The following is a 16,920-nucleotide window of genomic DNA, read 5'->3' as shown; positions in this document are numbered from 1 at the left end:
TATGGCAGGACCCTGGAGCAAGGGTGTTTTCCCACAGAGGAAGAGGTGTACTGCTGTTCTTCAGGTCAAATCATGCAGCCCTGTGGCTATACAAGCAGGAGCATTAGAGGCCCAGAGAATTCAGCATCTTTCAGAGTTCAGGACTGGGGGAGAAGGTGCAGGGCCATGGAGCAGACTTTCCATCTGCTAGCTGGCCAAGTCACGTTGGGGCTGCACGGAAGCATTCATGGGCAATTCCAGCAGCAGTTACTGCTGCTGGAATTGGTAGTAACCTCCAGTTCTGTTTCTGAGGGGAAAACTGGGGCAGCAGTAGGGAATACAACTGGAACAAGCACCTAGGCTGTTGTCACCTCCAGCTACCTCAACCCATCCCATACCCTGGTGTGGAGCCCTTATTCCATCAACCTCAAGGAGCAGAGCAACCAGAGAACCCCAAACTAGTCTGCTGTCATTTGACCCTTGAGGACTCTGTAGTGCCCCAGTTCCACCAGCAGAGGGCATTAAGTTCCTGTCCATTCAACACCTCATGTAAACCATCACCAGAACGCCTTAATGGAAACTTCAACCCAGCTACATTGTACTTTAAGGGGATCTCCATTCTCTGCCATTGGTACACATAGTAGGCTACCCATTCAGAGCTAAGCAAGTTCAAGGAGGAAAAAAAATGCAGAAACCACTGAGTGTTCAGGTAGCAAACATTATTATTAACATAATAGCCCCCTAAGCATCAACACTTTGACTGGCTAATGCTGCGTGTACTTCATAAAGGCATCCCCTTGGCTGTGCGAAGAGTGATGCTGTAACAGGGCACCTGGACAGCTCAGCCCCTAACTCTAGGCACTTCTGACCAAAAGTTGAAATCCTCCCATAATTCTGGGAGCTGGCACTTTAAGGAACAGCCCAGCTAGCATGAGACTTGCAGTAAAAAGCAGGACAATGGGCAACAGTCAGACTTCAGGGGGGATTGTGGGTTCTCAGCATTTGTCAGGCACTTTGACACATACCCTGAAGAATTAGTCTCTGACCTGCTGAGGAAATAGTGAACCAAAACCACCATCTACAGCGAGTGACCTAGGGTCCCTTAGACTACATGTTAACTTCTGCTAAACTAGCTGTTCGCCCTTGGAGTGAGCAGTGACCCGCTCAGTACCTTTCCCAGACCTGAGGAAGCGCTCGGTGTAGCTTGAAAGCTTGTCTCGGTCACCCACAGCACGTGGGCCAATAAATTATATTACTGCCTTCCCCCCCAAGTCTCTGAAATAAGATTGGCACATTCAATTTCCATGAAAAGGAGAGCTGGCGATCAAGGAACGCTTTCCCAGGTACGGGGAAAGCAGATTTCTAGGGGGAACATTCTAGCTCAGTATGCAAGTCCTGGGCTGGGAGTCGGTCCCTTTGAAGAGGCTGGCCAGTAAAGGTGGGAGTATAGCACAGGTAGGCGTACCCCAGGGAGCTTTAATCAACCTAGCACAGGTAACAATAGCAGCGAAGGCACAGACTTTGTCACGCCCTCTACTCCCTTGCCACCCTTCGGTGCTGCCACTGATGGCGGCACTGCCCTCAGAGCTGGGCGGCCGGAGAGCCGTGGCTGGGGCGTTCACGGGGTTTGCAGAGCGGGAGACTATTTTTTGAAAAATCCTGCACCTGCCCCATAATCTATTTTTATCCTGCTCATGGTAGTGGGACCCCAGTTTCTTGCACACCACTCGTTTAAGCAGTACACTGCCCCCTAGTGAGGATGCAGGAAAGCAAATGATATTACTTAATTCCTATATAGCACTTTTCATCTGTAGATCTCAAAGCACTTTACACCAAAAAAAAAAGGAGAGCATCATTATCCCCATTTTTACAGATGGGGAAACTGAGGCAGAGCTAAAAACTAGAACGTGGTCCCCATAGGATAAGGCAACATTAAAGGGATCCTTTCCTTAGAGCTCTCTTTTTTTACCCTGACACCCTCATTTAGCCGTCACCCCAAATGAATTAGCCCATAGAAAACAAATTGACATGAAGATGTCACACAATAATGGATTCTCCCCCCCCCCCCCTAGCAAATACTTACTAGGTACAATTTTAGCAGACCCCTGGGGCTTTCGCTGAGAAATAGCATCCATGCTGCTGGGTCATGACTTTTACTAAAAACAAACAGTAAATGTTTACTTTCCAAACTAGGGGGTTTATTTTATAACTGTGGCTTGACATTTTTTTTCCAATTGGATAAATTTTCAAGCTTTAAATGGGAGGGTAGGGGAGAGGAGAGCTAGCTAGCCAGCCAGCTCTAACTGGCTGACCGCGTATCATTTAGAGAACTAGAAGTGCTTGTTAAAACTATGATACTTGGCCATAAGTGAGTAGATACTGATAGATTTATAAGCAACTCAAGTCCTGCCTTCCTTGGCCTAGTCACTTGTGCAGTCTAAACTTCATCCAAGAATAATGAATAATCCAGGAGCCAGCTAGCCACAGTTCTATAACAAAACCCAATAGCCAGAAACACAACGTGTACTTAAGCAGCCCCCGATTTGCTCTCTCTAGTTTCATGAAGTATAGTAGGATAATAAAAGTTTTGTCTTATCTACAACTAGGTGTTTGACTCTTACGGACTTTGGCAACATAGATGGGATTCAGACCTGTTAAAATAGTTCTTTTTCCTCGCCAAGAAACCAGCGATCGCATTTCCTCAGGGGCTTCAGTGGCAGCCGCATGATTTCACCACCATGTTGCGGTGTTTTTTGAGGATCACATTGTTGTTGCTGTCATAATAGAGGACAGAGGTTGCGCTGAGCTTGGTTGGAGCACAACAGGCCTTGGGAACTGCCTCGGGTTTCATCAGATGGACCTGTAGAGGCAAACAAGCTAGTGTGAGAATTTTCATTTTTGACGAATGGCTGCTCCTCTGCAGGCTCCAGGCAGGATAAGGAATTTGTAGCGGGGAGTAACGAGCTATCTCAAGGTAAACATGTGGTTTTTCGATTTAGTGAAAAGAGAAAGCTTCAAAGAGAGCAGCTCTTACCTGTAAAAAGGCTCTGATTGAATGGGTAGATTATTTTCAGCTTTCATCCAAATATTTATTCTAAACTTTTTGGCAGCTCTGGCTGCAGTTTATATTGGACTCATTCTCATGGCTCCACTCCTGCAGGGCAACTCATCAGTTAAACTGAGATTTCTGTGCAGCGCCCTTGTCACGAAATATACTAACCTCAGTTAGAAAATACGCAGGAAAGAGAATGCAGCTTTAAAACTTTTTGTTTTTGTTACCCAGGAATAAAATATTTTGTTTAGATCAGCTTCTAGGAGCAAGTGGAACGTAGGCCCTCCCCCGTGGATATTCGGTGTCCAAACTGAAAATTAATGTTGTTCAAAAAGTACTAAGTACACAACCTTGTCTCCCTTCTGAAAGTGACACTGCCTTGACTCATTCTCCGGGTGACAAGGAATTCTTCCAGTAACTCCCCATATAATATAAGGCTAGTAGCCTGCAAGTCATTCTACACACACCCCACACGGGCCTGCCAAATACGTGCAATTAATTTATTTCAGCGCAATTCAGAATCTCCATTTACAGAAGCTGGTGTTTTGGTGTCATGCTGCATTATTTCAGGACAGAAGACTGGCTGGCACTGGGGCCCAGATTCTCAAAGGTATTGATTCTGAAATCAATGGGAGTTAGGAACCTAAATATCTCTGAGAATCTTGGCTTTGATTTTTTTTTTTTTATTATTTATTTATTTTTTTTTACTTCCGGTTCATTTTGCCCCTCACAACTGGATGCTATTCACATCAGTCCCCGGAAGGTCCAATCCTGAAGAGCAGTGGAACGGATACATTTCCACACACTTCAAGGGTTTGCTCTACATAATACGTTCCTGGAATTGTGGAAGATTTAAGTTTAAAGGCAAAGTATAAGGACATCCAGAACAGGAGGATCAGTCATACATTTTTTGGTGTTAGAAAACACAGGTGAAATCCTGGCCCCACTGAAAACACTACCATTGACTTCATTGAGGCAAGGATTTCCCTGTGTCTTTGTACTGTGGCCTGATCCTGAGTGGGGCTTCTGGATGCTCCCATATATGAATATTAACAAACAATAATATTTTGTATCACAAAACTGCACTCTCTCAGCCAAATGCAGTGGAGCAATCTGTCTACACCCTAAATGCTAAAATGAGAATCAATGCAACTCTAGCTTGAGAAATCAAGCACTCGCTAGTCAGGAAATCCCAGAAGTTAAAGCATGTCCTGCCACGTGTAGTGTGCTTGGGAAAATGTTGTATTAGAAAACCTTTCCGCTAGGAATTTCCTGCCTAGTGAGTGCTTTGGTTTCCGAACTATAATGGTGCATTAAATGTCTCAAGATTTTTTGTTAAATCCCCATGGTGCCTCCTAATCTTGGAAAAGATGTGTACTCTTATATGTGCACGTGGGCAAGAGGGTTATCTCCTATTGGGCATATGCATCAAGCAGCATTTTCAAGGTGTCCTAAAGGCAGAGACTGTTTTCAGTCTAACAAAGGCAACACACCTCCCTGAAGACTCGTTTCAGGTTTGCAAATGTTAACCATATTCTAGTTAACTGCTAGGTTGGGGGCGGGCAGGGCGGGGAATTAGCCAGAATAGGCAATTATCATTTTCACCACAGTTGGAAACTTTTAACCTTGAGAGATGATTTGTCTGAAAAATCAAGTGAAAAATGGAATCGGACCAGAAAGCATTTTGCAATGGGATAGCAGTTGCGAGTCTGCAAAGCACGTGAAGCTTAAAGCTGGCCAATCAGGTGTTCATTCCATTATTTCCTGTTGATTCCTTGATCTGCCCCTGTGGGCAAATCCTGACCAGATTAAAATAATTGTGTCATTAAAGGGGTTGGTGTGATGCAGATTTTTGATAGAAGAATCTGAGCTAGACTTCTGCATCCGAATGCCCTCAAACTTGTAAAAGGCCCAGATCCAGATCTGAATTTCAGGGACTGTCTATTTAAAAAAAACAAAACATCTCACCTCACTAGGGGGCCATGAAAAGATTCTTTTGTATCTAGTAGACCAGCCCTTGGACTGCATTTTTATCCTTCCATTGTGACCTGATTTATACACCACCAAGTTTCTGACAGCTACTTCAAATGTTAATGATCCTGTGCAGAGCCCAGGCCCCAACAAGCTATTAATGCACATACACATTAATAAACTACTGACTAGTGACTGCAGGATGGCGTGATTGGTTGCATTCATGCAGGAATCCAGAGGAAAGGCACATTCTCCTTCGCAGTAAAAAGCGGAATATCCTTGTGGTGCAATCACCCAATCCTGCAAAAGGAAAGATTTGTCGATAGTTAAGCTGCACGACTACACTTGTTCATTCAGTTCTCCGACATACACAGAAACAATCAGGCTACTCATAGTGGGGCGAGGGGAAATGTCAACAGTTAGGGTTTATTTTGATTTTTATATTGACTGGAGAGTTCCTCCTTCAGGGTCATTGATGGATTTCAGGTTGTATCAGTTCATGTTTTTCTTAGTAATGCCAATGATGTTGTTAAAGCAGGTTCCTGTGAAACCTCCCAGGTGAGATCAAAGTGAGGCAGAGTTCACATGCTCTAAATTGCCTTGTGTTTGTGAAGGAGTGGAGGGGAACCCCAAGGATGGGCTACTTTCACATTTTTCCCATTTAATTTTCTTGGGTATCAATTTACTGCTAAAGAAACAAGGGCAGGGGGTGGAATTACCAGCCATCCAAGGTCCTGAAAGCTGACATAGAGTTCATGCCTCCTGCAAACCTGTCTGCCTTCAGAGACATGAATGTCATCTAGAAAAAAAAAGGGGGGGGGAGGGAAGAGGGAGAGATGAGAAAATACCTGTCACTCAAAATAGCAAACAGAAAAACCTCACCGGTTACCCTATTTTATCCGAGTATTTGGTAGCACCAGTATAAGAAAGGCTGTTCCAAAAGAGCAACAGACGAATATTTAAAATCCCTCAGATTAGCCATATCCTTTGTCTTTGACATAGCCAGTGACAGGAGCTGTTTCTGCAACACCCTGACCCATTGGGACCTCTGATTCAAAGTCTTAGATACTGATGCTACGTCTAGGCTCACCCTGACCCAGATTCCTCTCAGTCTGGATTTAATAATTCAGCTGGAGGATTACTAGAGAAAGCACCGAAGGATTCCTAGGACCTCAGCGGGCTGCTGCTGCAGCCAGGAGCTCCTCACTGGGACACTGGTTCTGATTCCAGGAGTACCTGCCCAGCTTGCTGGATTCACCAACTCCGTGGCAAAAGCCAACAGTGTGAAACCTTCGAGCTTCAAAATCCTCTGGGGTCTCGGAACGTCTTTTGGCAACTCTAGCTATGCCTGACAATGAAGCCCCCCTGGCCTCAGAGCCCATCTCCTTAGTGAGAAGGCTTAAGAGTTTCTTTAGCTTTTAGACTCTTTCCACTTCTCACAGACGGTGGTGTGTGGGCATCTTGAAATAGTCTGAGCTCACTACCTAGCTGAGTTCCTAGATTGCCCCTCCTCACATCTCTACCCTACATTTCTGCATTTTTCAAAACTACATGCTTGCACAGAAAGCCTGGAGAAGCTACAGTCTCTAGAAACATTGGCTCCCTTGAAGAGTGGGGCCAGAAAACATTATCCCAGATTCTTTGGGTCACCCAAAGAAGTGAAGGCTTCAGACTGGATCTAGATGTATCACTCTGAGATCAAGAAACAGCGATTCAGCATGGAGAAATCTAACCCCAATCATTCAGGAATGGGCCCTAAATGACTCCCTAATCCCAGAAGGAATTTGAAAGAAGCATATCTGTGTGTTCCTAACCAACTCCTCTACTGATGCTTGGCCATGCATCAAAAGCATCTCAGGTTCATCGGGATGCCTTTCAGGGTCTCTTCCACTCTAAGGATGTTTTGAAGCGGATGCTATTATTAATAGCATACTTAAAGGGTTCAGTATTCAGATATACCACTACCTAGAAAGTCTAATAAAGCCCTTTCCTTCAGGAAGCCATTGCGGACAGTACAATCTCTTTGTTTTTTGGCTTCATAATCCACTTAACGGTCCCTATTCCAAAAGCTCTCTCAAACCCTAGTTCATCTGGAATTCACTTCAGAACACATCAGAGCCATATGTTTCAACCAGAACAGAAATTCCTGAAGGAGGGAGGGGCTAACAAAATATACCATGATTAGCGCAGCAGAGGAAAATGGTATTTTAGATAAAGATCATTTTCTTTACTGTAAGTACAGGCTTTGTGCTACCTCTAGCTAGCTGGGTCTCTAACCCAAAGCTCTTACCAAAAATCCCTGGAAGCTTGTTTGGATGCGGTAAGTCGTTCGTTTTCTTGGGCTGCCTCTTCTTCAGCTGCTTGACGGCTCGAGTGACTCGGACCGGATTTTGGCTTGCCCGGAAAAAAGTGACCATGAAAGGTTGCTTGGAGCGTGGCCCGCGCCGACCCAGCAGTCCTGCTAAGCCCGGATCGATGCTCTGCCCTACGATGGGCCGAAAACACAAGTTTGTTTCACCGCATATGCAAGTTAGGCTGTAAAACTAAGCTCTTTAGTCAAAGGGGGAGAAAAAACAAATCAGATGTACATTAAAAAAAAAAACAATAAAAACAAACCCCAATAAAGTCCAAGGATTTTTCTAGTGTAACATCTCCTTGCACCTTCACCAGTTGCTGCATTCTATTATTTCTACTCAGCCAGCATCTTCCCTCCCTCCCCCTCTGTGTTGTTCATAATCCACATTTTGGCATCAAGAGACAAGAGCACCCAGGGCTGCCAGGTGCTCCTTTGGTAGAGCCAGAGCAAATGAATGGGCCTCTTCATGCCTGGACTGGAAGTGCGACCTGCCTCCACACAACACATTAAAGAGACACTTCCGGTCATTGTCCAATCAGAGGACACGCTTTGTGAGCTAAATCGTTCTGCTCGGAAGACCAGACAAATGAGAGTAATCATTCTAATCCAGGATTGAAAGAGAGAAGCGATAATTGTGGGGAGGGTGAAACGGGGTAGAAAAGACAAGGAAATGAGAGATCCAAAGGAAATCCAAACAGCTGCGAGTTCCTCGAATTATTTCGAGTTTTTCAGTCTTTTCTAAGGAAGAGAACACTCTCCTCCGATCTCAAAGTTTCCCTGGTCCAGAATGTCACCATTACAGTCTTGGATTTTCTCCATAGAGCAAGTGAGGCGAAATGGCAGTGCTCCATTCAGTCCTAGGACTCCCTCCCACTTTGCATTCATAGAGCCTGGCTTCCAAACACGAACATCAGGTCAGAGGTGAAGTCTCATGCGCTCCTAAGTCACTTTTGAAAATGGGAATTAGGCTCCTAACTCACTCAGGCAGTTCTGGAAAAAATCTCCCCCCAGGACATGAGACCCTCTGCAAAGGAGGACAGTCTCACATGTAGGGATCCAGCTTTGGACAAGAGGGCACAAGAGAGGTTTCATTTGCAACAGGACTTCATTGCAACAGGATAGAATTTGCAAAAAGAAAAGGAGGACTTGTGGCACCTTAGAGACTAACCAATTTATTTGAGCATAAGCTTTCGTGAGCTACAGCTCACTTCATCGGATGCATACTGTGGAAAGTGTAGAAGATCTTTTTGTACACACAAAGCATGAAAAAATACCTCCCCCCACCCCACTCTCCTGCTGGTAATAGCTTATCTAAAGAGGACCACTCTCCTCTCCTTCTGCCCCTCCACCCTCACGAACATGATACAGTTCTGTGGTGACCTAGAATCCTATTTTCAATGTCTCCGACTCAAGGAATATTTCCAACGTACCTCTGAACAACATACTAATCCACAGAGACCTCCCTACCAACACTACAAAAAGAAGGATTCTAGGTGGACTCCTCCTGAAGGTCAAAACAGCAGACTGGAGTTCTACATAGAGTGCTTCCGCCGATGTGCACGGGCTGAAATTGTGGAAAAGCAGCATCACTTGCCCCATAACCTCAGCCGTGCGGAACGCAATGCCATCCACAGCCTCAAAAACAACTCTGACATCATAATAAAAAAGGCTGACAAAGGAGGTGCTGTTGTCATCATGAATAGGTCGGAATATGAACAAGAGGCTGCTTGGCAGCTCTCCAACACCACTTTCTACAAGCCATTACCCTCTGATCCCACTGAGAGTTACCAAAAGAAACTACAGCATTTGCTCAAGAAACTCCCTGAAAAAGCACAAGATCAAATCTGCACAGACACACCCCTGGAGCCCCAACCTGGGATATTCTATCTACTACCCAAGATCCATAAACCTGGAAATCCTGGGCGCCCCATCATCTCAGGCATTGGCACCCTGACAGCAGGATTGTCTGGCTATGTAGACTCCCTCCTCAGGCCTATGCTACCATCACTCCCAGCTATCTTCGAGACACCACTGACTTCCTGAGGAAACTACAATCCATCAGTGATCTTCCTGATAACACCATCTTGGCCACTATGGATGTAGAAGCCCTCTACACCAACATTCCACACAAAGATGGCCTACAAGCTGTCAAGAACACTATCCCCGATAATGTCACGGCTAACCTGGTGGCTGAACTTTGTGACTTTGTCCTTACCCATAACTATTTTACATTTGGGGACAATGTATACCTTCAAATCAGCGGCACTGCTATGGGTATCCACATGGCCCCACAGTATGCCAACATTTTAATGGCTGACTTAGAACAACGCTTTCTCAGCTCTCGTCCCCTAACGCCCCTACTCTACTTGCGCTATATTGATGACATCTTCATCATTTGGACCCATGGAAAAGAAGCCCTTGAGGAATTCCACCATGATTTCAACAATTTCCATCCCACCATCAACCTCAGCCTGGTCCAGTCCACACAAGAGATCCACTTTCTGGACACTACAGTGCTAATAAACGATGGTCACATAAACACCACCCTCTACCGGAAACCTACTGACCTCTATTCCTACCTACATGCCTCCAGCTTTCACCCTGACCACACCACACGATCCATCGTCTACAGCCAAGCTCTGCGATACAACCGCATTTGCTCCAACCCCTCAGACAGAGACAAACACCTACAAGATCTCTGTCAAGCATTCTTACAACTACAATACCCACCTGCGGAAGTGAAGAAACAGATTGATAGAGCCAGAAGAGTTCCCAGAAGTTACCTACTACAGGACAGGCCTAACAAAGAAAATAACAGAACGCCACTAGCCATCACCTTCAGCCCCCAACTAAAACCCCTCCAGTGCATTATTAAGGATCTACAACCTATCCTGAAGGATGACCCAACACTCTCACAAATCTTGGGAGACAGGCCAGTCCTTGCCTACAGACAGCCCCCCAACCTGAAGCAAATACTCACCAGCAACCACATACCACACAACAGAACCACTAACCCAGGAACCTATCCTTGCAACAAAGCCCATTGCCAACTGTGCCCACATATCTATTCAGGGAACACCATCACAGGGCCTAATAACATCAGCCACACTATCAGAGGCTCGTTCACCTGCACATCCACCAATGTGATATATGCCATCATGTGCCAGCAATGCCCCTTTGCCATGTACATTGGTCAAACTGGACAGTCTCTACGTAAAAGAATAAATGGACACAAATCAGACGTCAAGAATTATAACATTCATAAACCAGTCGGAGAACACTTCAATCTCTCTGGTCACGCGATTACAGACATGAAAGTTGCGATATTACAACAAAAAAACTTCAAATTCAGACTCCAGCGAGAGACTGTTGAATTGGAATTCATTTGCAAATTGAATACAATCAACTTAGGCTTGAATAGAGACTGGGAGTGGCTAAGTCATTATGCAAAGTAACCTATTTCCCCTTGTTTTTTCCTACCCTGCCCCCTTCAGACGTTCTTGTTAAACCCTGGATTTGTGCTGGAAATGGCCCACCTTGATTATCATACACATTGTAAGGAGAGTGATCACTTTAGATAAGCTATTACCAACAGGAGAGTGGGGTGGGGGGAGGTATTTTTTCATGCTTTGTGTGTATAAAAAGATCTTCTACACTTTCCACAGTATGCATCCAATGAAGTGAACTGTAGCTCACGAAAGCTTATGCTCAAATAAATTGGTTAGTCTCTAAGGTGCCACAAGTACTCCTTTTCTTTTTGCGAATAGAGACTAACACGGCTGTTACTCTGAAACCAGGATAGAATTTAAGCACATGCCTTGTTGAACGAGACTAACAGCCAAAGCATCAGTCGTCTGAGGAAGACCTGAGGGGAAGCATTTTCCTCCCTAAACTCCTGATCAGTTGGAAGGAGGATTTTTGAGGGATTTCCATTGCACATTAAATCCAAATTGGCTCAATCATTGGTCACCAACCTCAAAGGACAGGGAGCCCATCTGAGTCCTCATTCAGGAGAGCTCACTGGGGCTTCTGTCAATGCAGCGAAAATAAAATCAGGTATTGAGAGCAATTCAGCTAGCACCGTTACCTCAATAACCAAGCGTAACGGACCAGCTCATGAGTGACTGGCAAGGTGATCACAGTCTCAGATGGCAACTGGCGGCACAAAGGGAGTCCTCTGTGTTTTAAGAGGCCATGTTCTTGGTTAGCTGACAGAGACTATCCTTAAACTAAGAGCTATGCATATAAAATAACCCAGGAACATACGGGCTGAGCAGAAGGGCCATCTGCAAAGGGGAAAGGTAATTTACACAGCTCAGTATTGCGGTGATCAATCTTTACTGTCAGGCCATCCTCGGAACAGCACAGCTCAAAACCAACTCATCGCAGGAAAAGGACCACACGGTACGAGCAGTCGCTGCAGTGTCTCGGCTGTCCCTAGACCAGATCCTCAAAGGCACCTAGCTCCTATTGATTTGAATGGGAATTAGATGCTGAATACCTCTGAGGATCTGGGCCTGATATCGGACATCTGTTCTGCTGCTAGCGTGGGTAGTTAAAAGAGAGAAATCCTGTGATGCAGATTGTTTCAGGCTGACTGAAAAACAACAACAGGGGCCAGATCCTCAGCTAGCATAAGATGGCATAGTTCCACTGAAGTCACCAATTTACACCAGCTGTGGTTCTGGCCCTTGCTGTTTAGAGCTAGTGTTGATCTATCCACCCACCCACCCCGGGCAGTTTCCAGACAGAGGACACATTTACTCAAGGTTTTGTGCACCACCTCAAACCAAAATAGCCTAACCTTAGCAGCATGCTTATTGAAAGGGAAATATTGCGGAGAGAGGGGACCAACAAGCGCAATTATATTCCCCGAGCCTCAAGGACGATCTCTGAAGTACACCTTTCGAGGTAGCACTTGGAATGGATTTTATCCATGGGTGAAATTAGGAAAGGTTAATCCAGCGAAACACAGGTGAGAATCCCTTCAGGCGAGGATTACTTTAAACCTATCCTATTAGTATAGCCTTGTCAAGGTTCCCTCCCCACTCTGAACTCTGGGGTACAGATGTGAGGACCCACATGAAAGACCCCCTAAGCTTATTCCCACCAGTTTAGGTTAAAAACTTCCCCAAGGCAAAAATCCTTTCCTTGTCCTTGGACAGTATTGCTGCCACCACCAAGTGATTTAGACAAAGACTCAGGAAAAGGACCACTTGGAGTTCCCGTTTCCCCAAAATATCCCCCCAAGCCCCTTCACCCCCTTTCCTGGGGAGGCTTGAGAATAATCTACCAACCAATAGGTTAACAAAGTGAGCACAGACCAGACCCTTGGGTTTTTAGGACACTAAAAACTAATCAGGTTCTTAAAAGAAGAACTTTATTATAAAGAAAAAAGTAAAAGCAGCACCTCAGTAAAATCAGGATGGAAGGTTAATTTTACAGGGTAATAAAAGATTTAAAACACAGAGGATTCCCCCTCTGGGCTCAACTTCAAAATTACAAAAACAGGAATAAACCTCTCTCTTAGCATAGGGAAAATTCACAAGCTAAAACAAAAGATAATCTAATGCATTTCCTTGCTTTATTTACAATTTTTGTAATCTTAGTTGCTTATTTCAGGTAGGGTTTTAGGAGAGATTTTTTTCCTGCCTGGTCCCTCTTTCTGTCCCGAGAGAGCACAACAAAGAGAGCCCAAACAAACCCAACCCCCTCCCCAGATTTGAAAGTATCTTCTTTTCTTATTGGTCCTTTTGGTCAGGTGCCAACCAGTTTATTTGAGCTTCTTAACCCCTTACAGGTAAAGGAGGGATTTTATGCTACCCATAGCTGTATGTTTATGACAAGCCTACACTAGGAAGTGCATTAGCATCAATGCCTTTAAAAGGCCTAGAGGCGAACTTTATATTGGGATATTCTCCTTACACCCAGCTGCATCACACCAAGATCTAGCTAGATTTTTACAAGCAGCAGGAATTTTAAATCCTTCCAGTGCTTCAGTTAGTCTTACCGTCATCTGTCTCCACATAAAGTCTCAGGCCCAGGTTGTGTTTACGGTTTACTAACCAGTGATTACTGGCAGCTGTGACATCAAAAACCAACCAGCCTTCGGCCCCAGCCTGGAGCTCCTGAAGGTCTAACAGGAATAAGTCAGACTCCCTACAGAAACGGAAAAAATAGATAAGCAAAGTCAACTGAACGTAGATAATGCAAACTGCTTAGATTGTCTGCTCTCCGGGGCAGGGTTTGTCTTTTTGTTCTGTGTCTGTGTAGCACTGAGGACACGGGGGGTCTGATCGATGGGTAGGACTCCTAGCTGCTACTGCAGTATTAATTATTAATAATAATGGGTGGCATCATTTCTGACATTTGCTCTGAAAAAGCATGCTCCCCACTGTCGGAGAGTGAAAAAGCTTGACGGTGCCCTTGGTCCATATAGGACAGGTATACCCACTACCTATTAAATTACTACCACCTATTGAAATACATGGGAATGATTTTCCCACAGCTGAAAAAGTAGAATCAGAATTTCTCACGGTCCAAGTTGGACACAGGCTTGCACATAAACTGAACGTCGTGAAGCGAAAAAGCAGCATTTCAATTTTGGCTCGTAAGAACCCAGATTTGTGTCTCGTTCTACAGAAGAAAAAACCATTTGTTCTGTTTCCAGCTCAAAGGCACTGGTCGGTTTCGCCGCACCTGTTGGAATACTCCTTCATGATCTCATAGATGCTGATGTGAAGAGTTTTGTTGACATCACGAGTGAAACTTCGCAGCTTATAAATTCGGAATTCGGCAGCCGTTACAGATTCTCCAGTTGGAATCTGGGTCAGGTCAAATCGAAATTCCTTCCAGTAAGGCTTCTGGTAGAAGATGTCTCTGTCATGCTCAACTGGAAAATAAAGGATTGGGAAAAATGATACAAATGATTCCCCGAACATTTATCAATCTTACCAGCAGACCATTGTTACACCCCAGTCTGATGAGAAACATGCCCCAAAGCTACTGGGTTTTAATAGGATCCTCTAGAATTAATCTACCTTGCATTCAGTGACAAAAATCTCCCTAATATCTTGCTTTTTTAGCATTCTGTGTGAAATTGCTCATGAAGTGTTCCTGTTCTTAACTTATTGTTCGGGCTCTGTGTCTGTCACAGAGGTCGCGGAAGTCATGGATGCCGTGACTTTCCGCAAACCTCCATGACTTCTGCAGCGGCCCGAGCAGCGGTCCCTGGGGTGGCCAGAGCAGCCATTGCTCCAATGGCCCCAGGCAGCTGGAGCCACTGGCCCTGACCCCCCACCCCCAGCAACAGCCCCACAGGGCACCCACACACACACAGCAGTGGCCCCCCAGGGTGCACCCGCCCCCTGCCCACACACACACCCCAGCAGTTCACAGAAAAGCTGGAGTAGCTGCTGCTCTGGGCAGCCCCCAGCAGCTGGTGCCCCTGGCCCTGGCCCCCTGGGGCTCCCCTCCCCCTTCAGTAGCAGCCACCCCAAGATTTAGTCACGGGTATTTTTAGTAAAAGTTATGGACAGTTCACGGGCCGTGAATTTTTGTTTATTGCCCGTGAACTGTCCATGACTTTTACTAAAAATACCCGTGACTAAATCGTAACCTTACTTATTGTCACAGTGACTGCCCATTGGGGCAGGGACCATCTTTTTGTTCCATGTCTGCACAGTGCCTGACACAGTGGGTCTTGGCCCGTGACCAGAACTCCTGGGCGTTATGGTAATACAAATAGGAGATCATTAATCATAATAGATGACAGGGCTAGGTTCAGTGTTGCCAAATGTTTCTTGCCCTCATGCTTGCAGAGAAAAGCTTGAAAACATGACCCAAAGACTCAATCAGAAGGCAATTGAGGAGAACCCACCGTTAAAAACAAAAACAAAACACCACCACCACTAATGATTTTGGGGGGGCTGGATTCTCAATTTTTGAATGTTGTTGGGACTGTAAATTTAAAACCAGGATTAGCATTGGGAAGGCAGCGTGACCTCATGGCTAAAGCACTGGACTGAGACTTGGGAGACATGACTTCTATTCCCAGCTCTGCTGCTGGGTGTGTTTAGGCAAGTCACTTCATTTATCTCTGCCTTGGTTTCCCCATCTGTAAAATGGGGAGAATGATGCCGGCCTCTTTGGGAAAGTCCTTTGAGATCTACAGATGAAAAGCACGACACAAGATCTAGGGGTAAAAGTTTTATTTTGGGATTTTAAATTTAGCTGGGAAGAGGCAGTGTCGTCGATGTGGATCTTCATGGGCTTCCCATCTCTAGACGTGACACTTCTCTCTCTCCCCTCCCCTTCTCCTTCCCCTATTTCTTATTAAAAAAGTGCCCCTGCCTGCCAGTATCGGCCTGGAATACAGCTGCACATCAAAGAGAGTCCTCAAATGGTTTTGACTTTGCCTACATCATGCTGGGTGCCCCATCCAGGGAGGCCCCCGGCACAACAAGTATTCTCAGGGAGCTGTTTCCACCCCTTTCTTCAAGGTTCCTTTCTTCTTTGCAGGTAAGGTTCCCAGACCCCCTACAGTGGGTCTTCCCCTCTTTGCAGCCTGCTGGAGGCAGAACCAGACCCATCAGTCAAGGCAGGATGGGCAGGGCCACGTTCCTGAAGAATCTCCCAGTTTTTGTTCTACTTCCTTAGCTGTTGGCCAGCTTCCCCAGACTCTCCCTGCTACAGAGCAGCAGCTGAAAGCTAACAAACCCCAAAGCAGAGTGGGATGTTTGTTGCTTCTGATGTTCAGCTTCCTGGATCCTAAGCTTTCACTGAGCTGTTGGTTAGACTCTGGGGATCTACAGACACCTTCCTAGAAACCCCCTCTGCCGATCCTGAATGCTAACTGGCTCCCAGCCCAAAGGCACAGAGAATCGGGCAGAAGACATACCGCTGGCAGTCAAGGGAACTAAAACATGGCCATTGTAATATCGGAGATAAGCAAGCACCCTCTCTCTACAGCTGATTTGCATGCTACAGTGCTGTTGGCTGCAACGAGTCAGATAGGGGAGTGAGGCTGGACTTGTGTCAAGAATTCTCATTGAGAGATGTCTTGGCCTAGCTGTCCTTGCTTCGTGGCCTCATGCTAGCTCAGGTAGCACTGCTTGCCTCCCCCATGGCACTGCTGCCTTGGAGGCACTGCCCACCTACGTGGCACCATCAGGGAAACTGAGGCAGGAGTGCCGGGGTAGCCCTTAAGGCATGGGGACCTTGGGACTGGGCTCCTTCCTCCCCACTCACTTCAAGTAGCACCAGTCTCCCTAACAAACACACCCTTTCCCCCCCCACCCCAGGCCCATGCAAATTCTGTTTCCTCTTGCCCTCCCAAATCTCCACTTCCTCCCCCTCAGCTGTAATATTTCTACTTATCTGTTTGTCCTCTTCAAACACAACTCCCCTGCTCTTGACTGAGGCCATGAGCGAAAGATACTTTTTTAAAAAAAATGTATTGTGTATCAATGTAATTTAATCCGGGACCACAAACTCAAAACACATTAGTCCTAATTGTCTGCTTATTGGGTGGCTTCACTATGGGGCAGAGTTAAGGTTGCTA

General features: G+C 45.7%; 1 protein-coding gene across 1 annotated transcript in view; it reads right to left on the bottom strand.

Moving 5' to 3' along the window:
* Window positions 1–2,689: 2,689 nt before the first annotated feature.
* LOC144277187 (bone morphogenetic protein 8A-like) overlaps window positions 2,690–16,920 on the bottom strand; it is a 40,708-nt gene continuing 26,477 nt past the window's right edge. The window contains exons 2-7 of the mRNA XM_077837835.1: window positions 14,058–14,250; window positions 13,369–13,517; window positions 7,293–7,487; window positions 5,722–5,801; window positions 5,192–5,302; window positions 2,690–2,839 (exon numbers count right to left, since the gene is read on the bottom strand). Coding sequence (XP_077693961.1) covers window positions 2,690–2,839; window positions 5,192–5,302; window positions 5,722–5,801; window positions 7,293–7,487; window positions 13,369–13,517; window positions 14,058–14,250 — 878 coding nt within the window. The remainder of the gene's footprint in view (window positions 2,840–5,191; window positions 5,303–5,721; window positions 5,802–7,292; window positions 7,488–13,368; window positions 13,518–14,057; window positions 14,251–16,920) is intronic.

The sequence above is a fragment of the Eretmochelys imbricata genome, chromosome 19, assembly GCF_965152235.1.
Source record: "Eretmochelys imbricata isolate rEreImb1 chromosome 19, rEreImb1.hap1, whole genome shotgun sequence".
Lineage (NCBI taxonomy): Eukaryota > Metazoa > Chordata > Testudines > Cheloniidae > Eretmochelys > Eretmochelys imbricata.
Note: the sequence above shows the minus strand (reverse complement) of the source record. Positions and strands in the feature narration are given on the sequence as shown.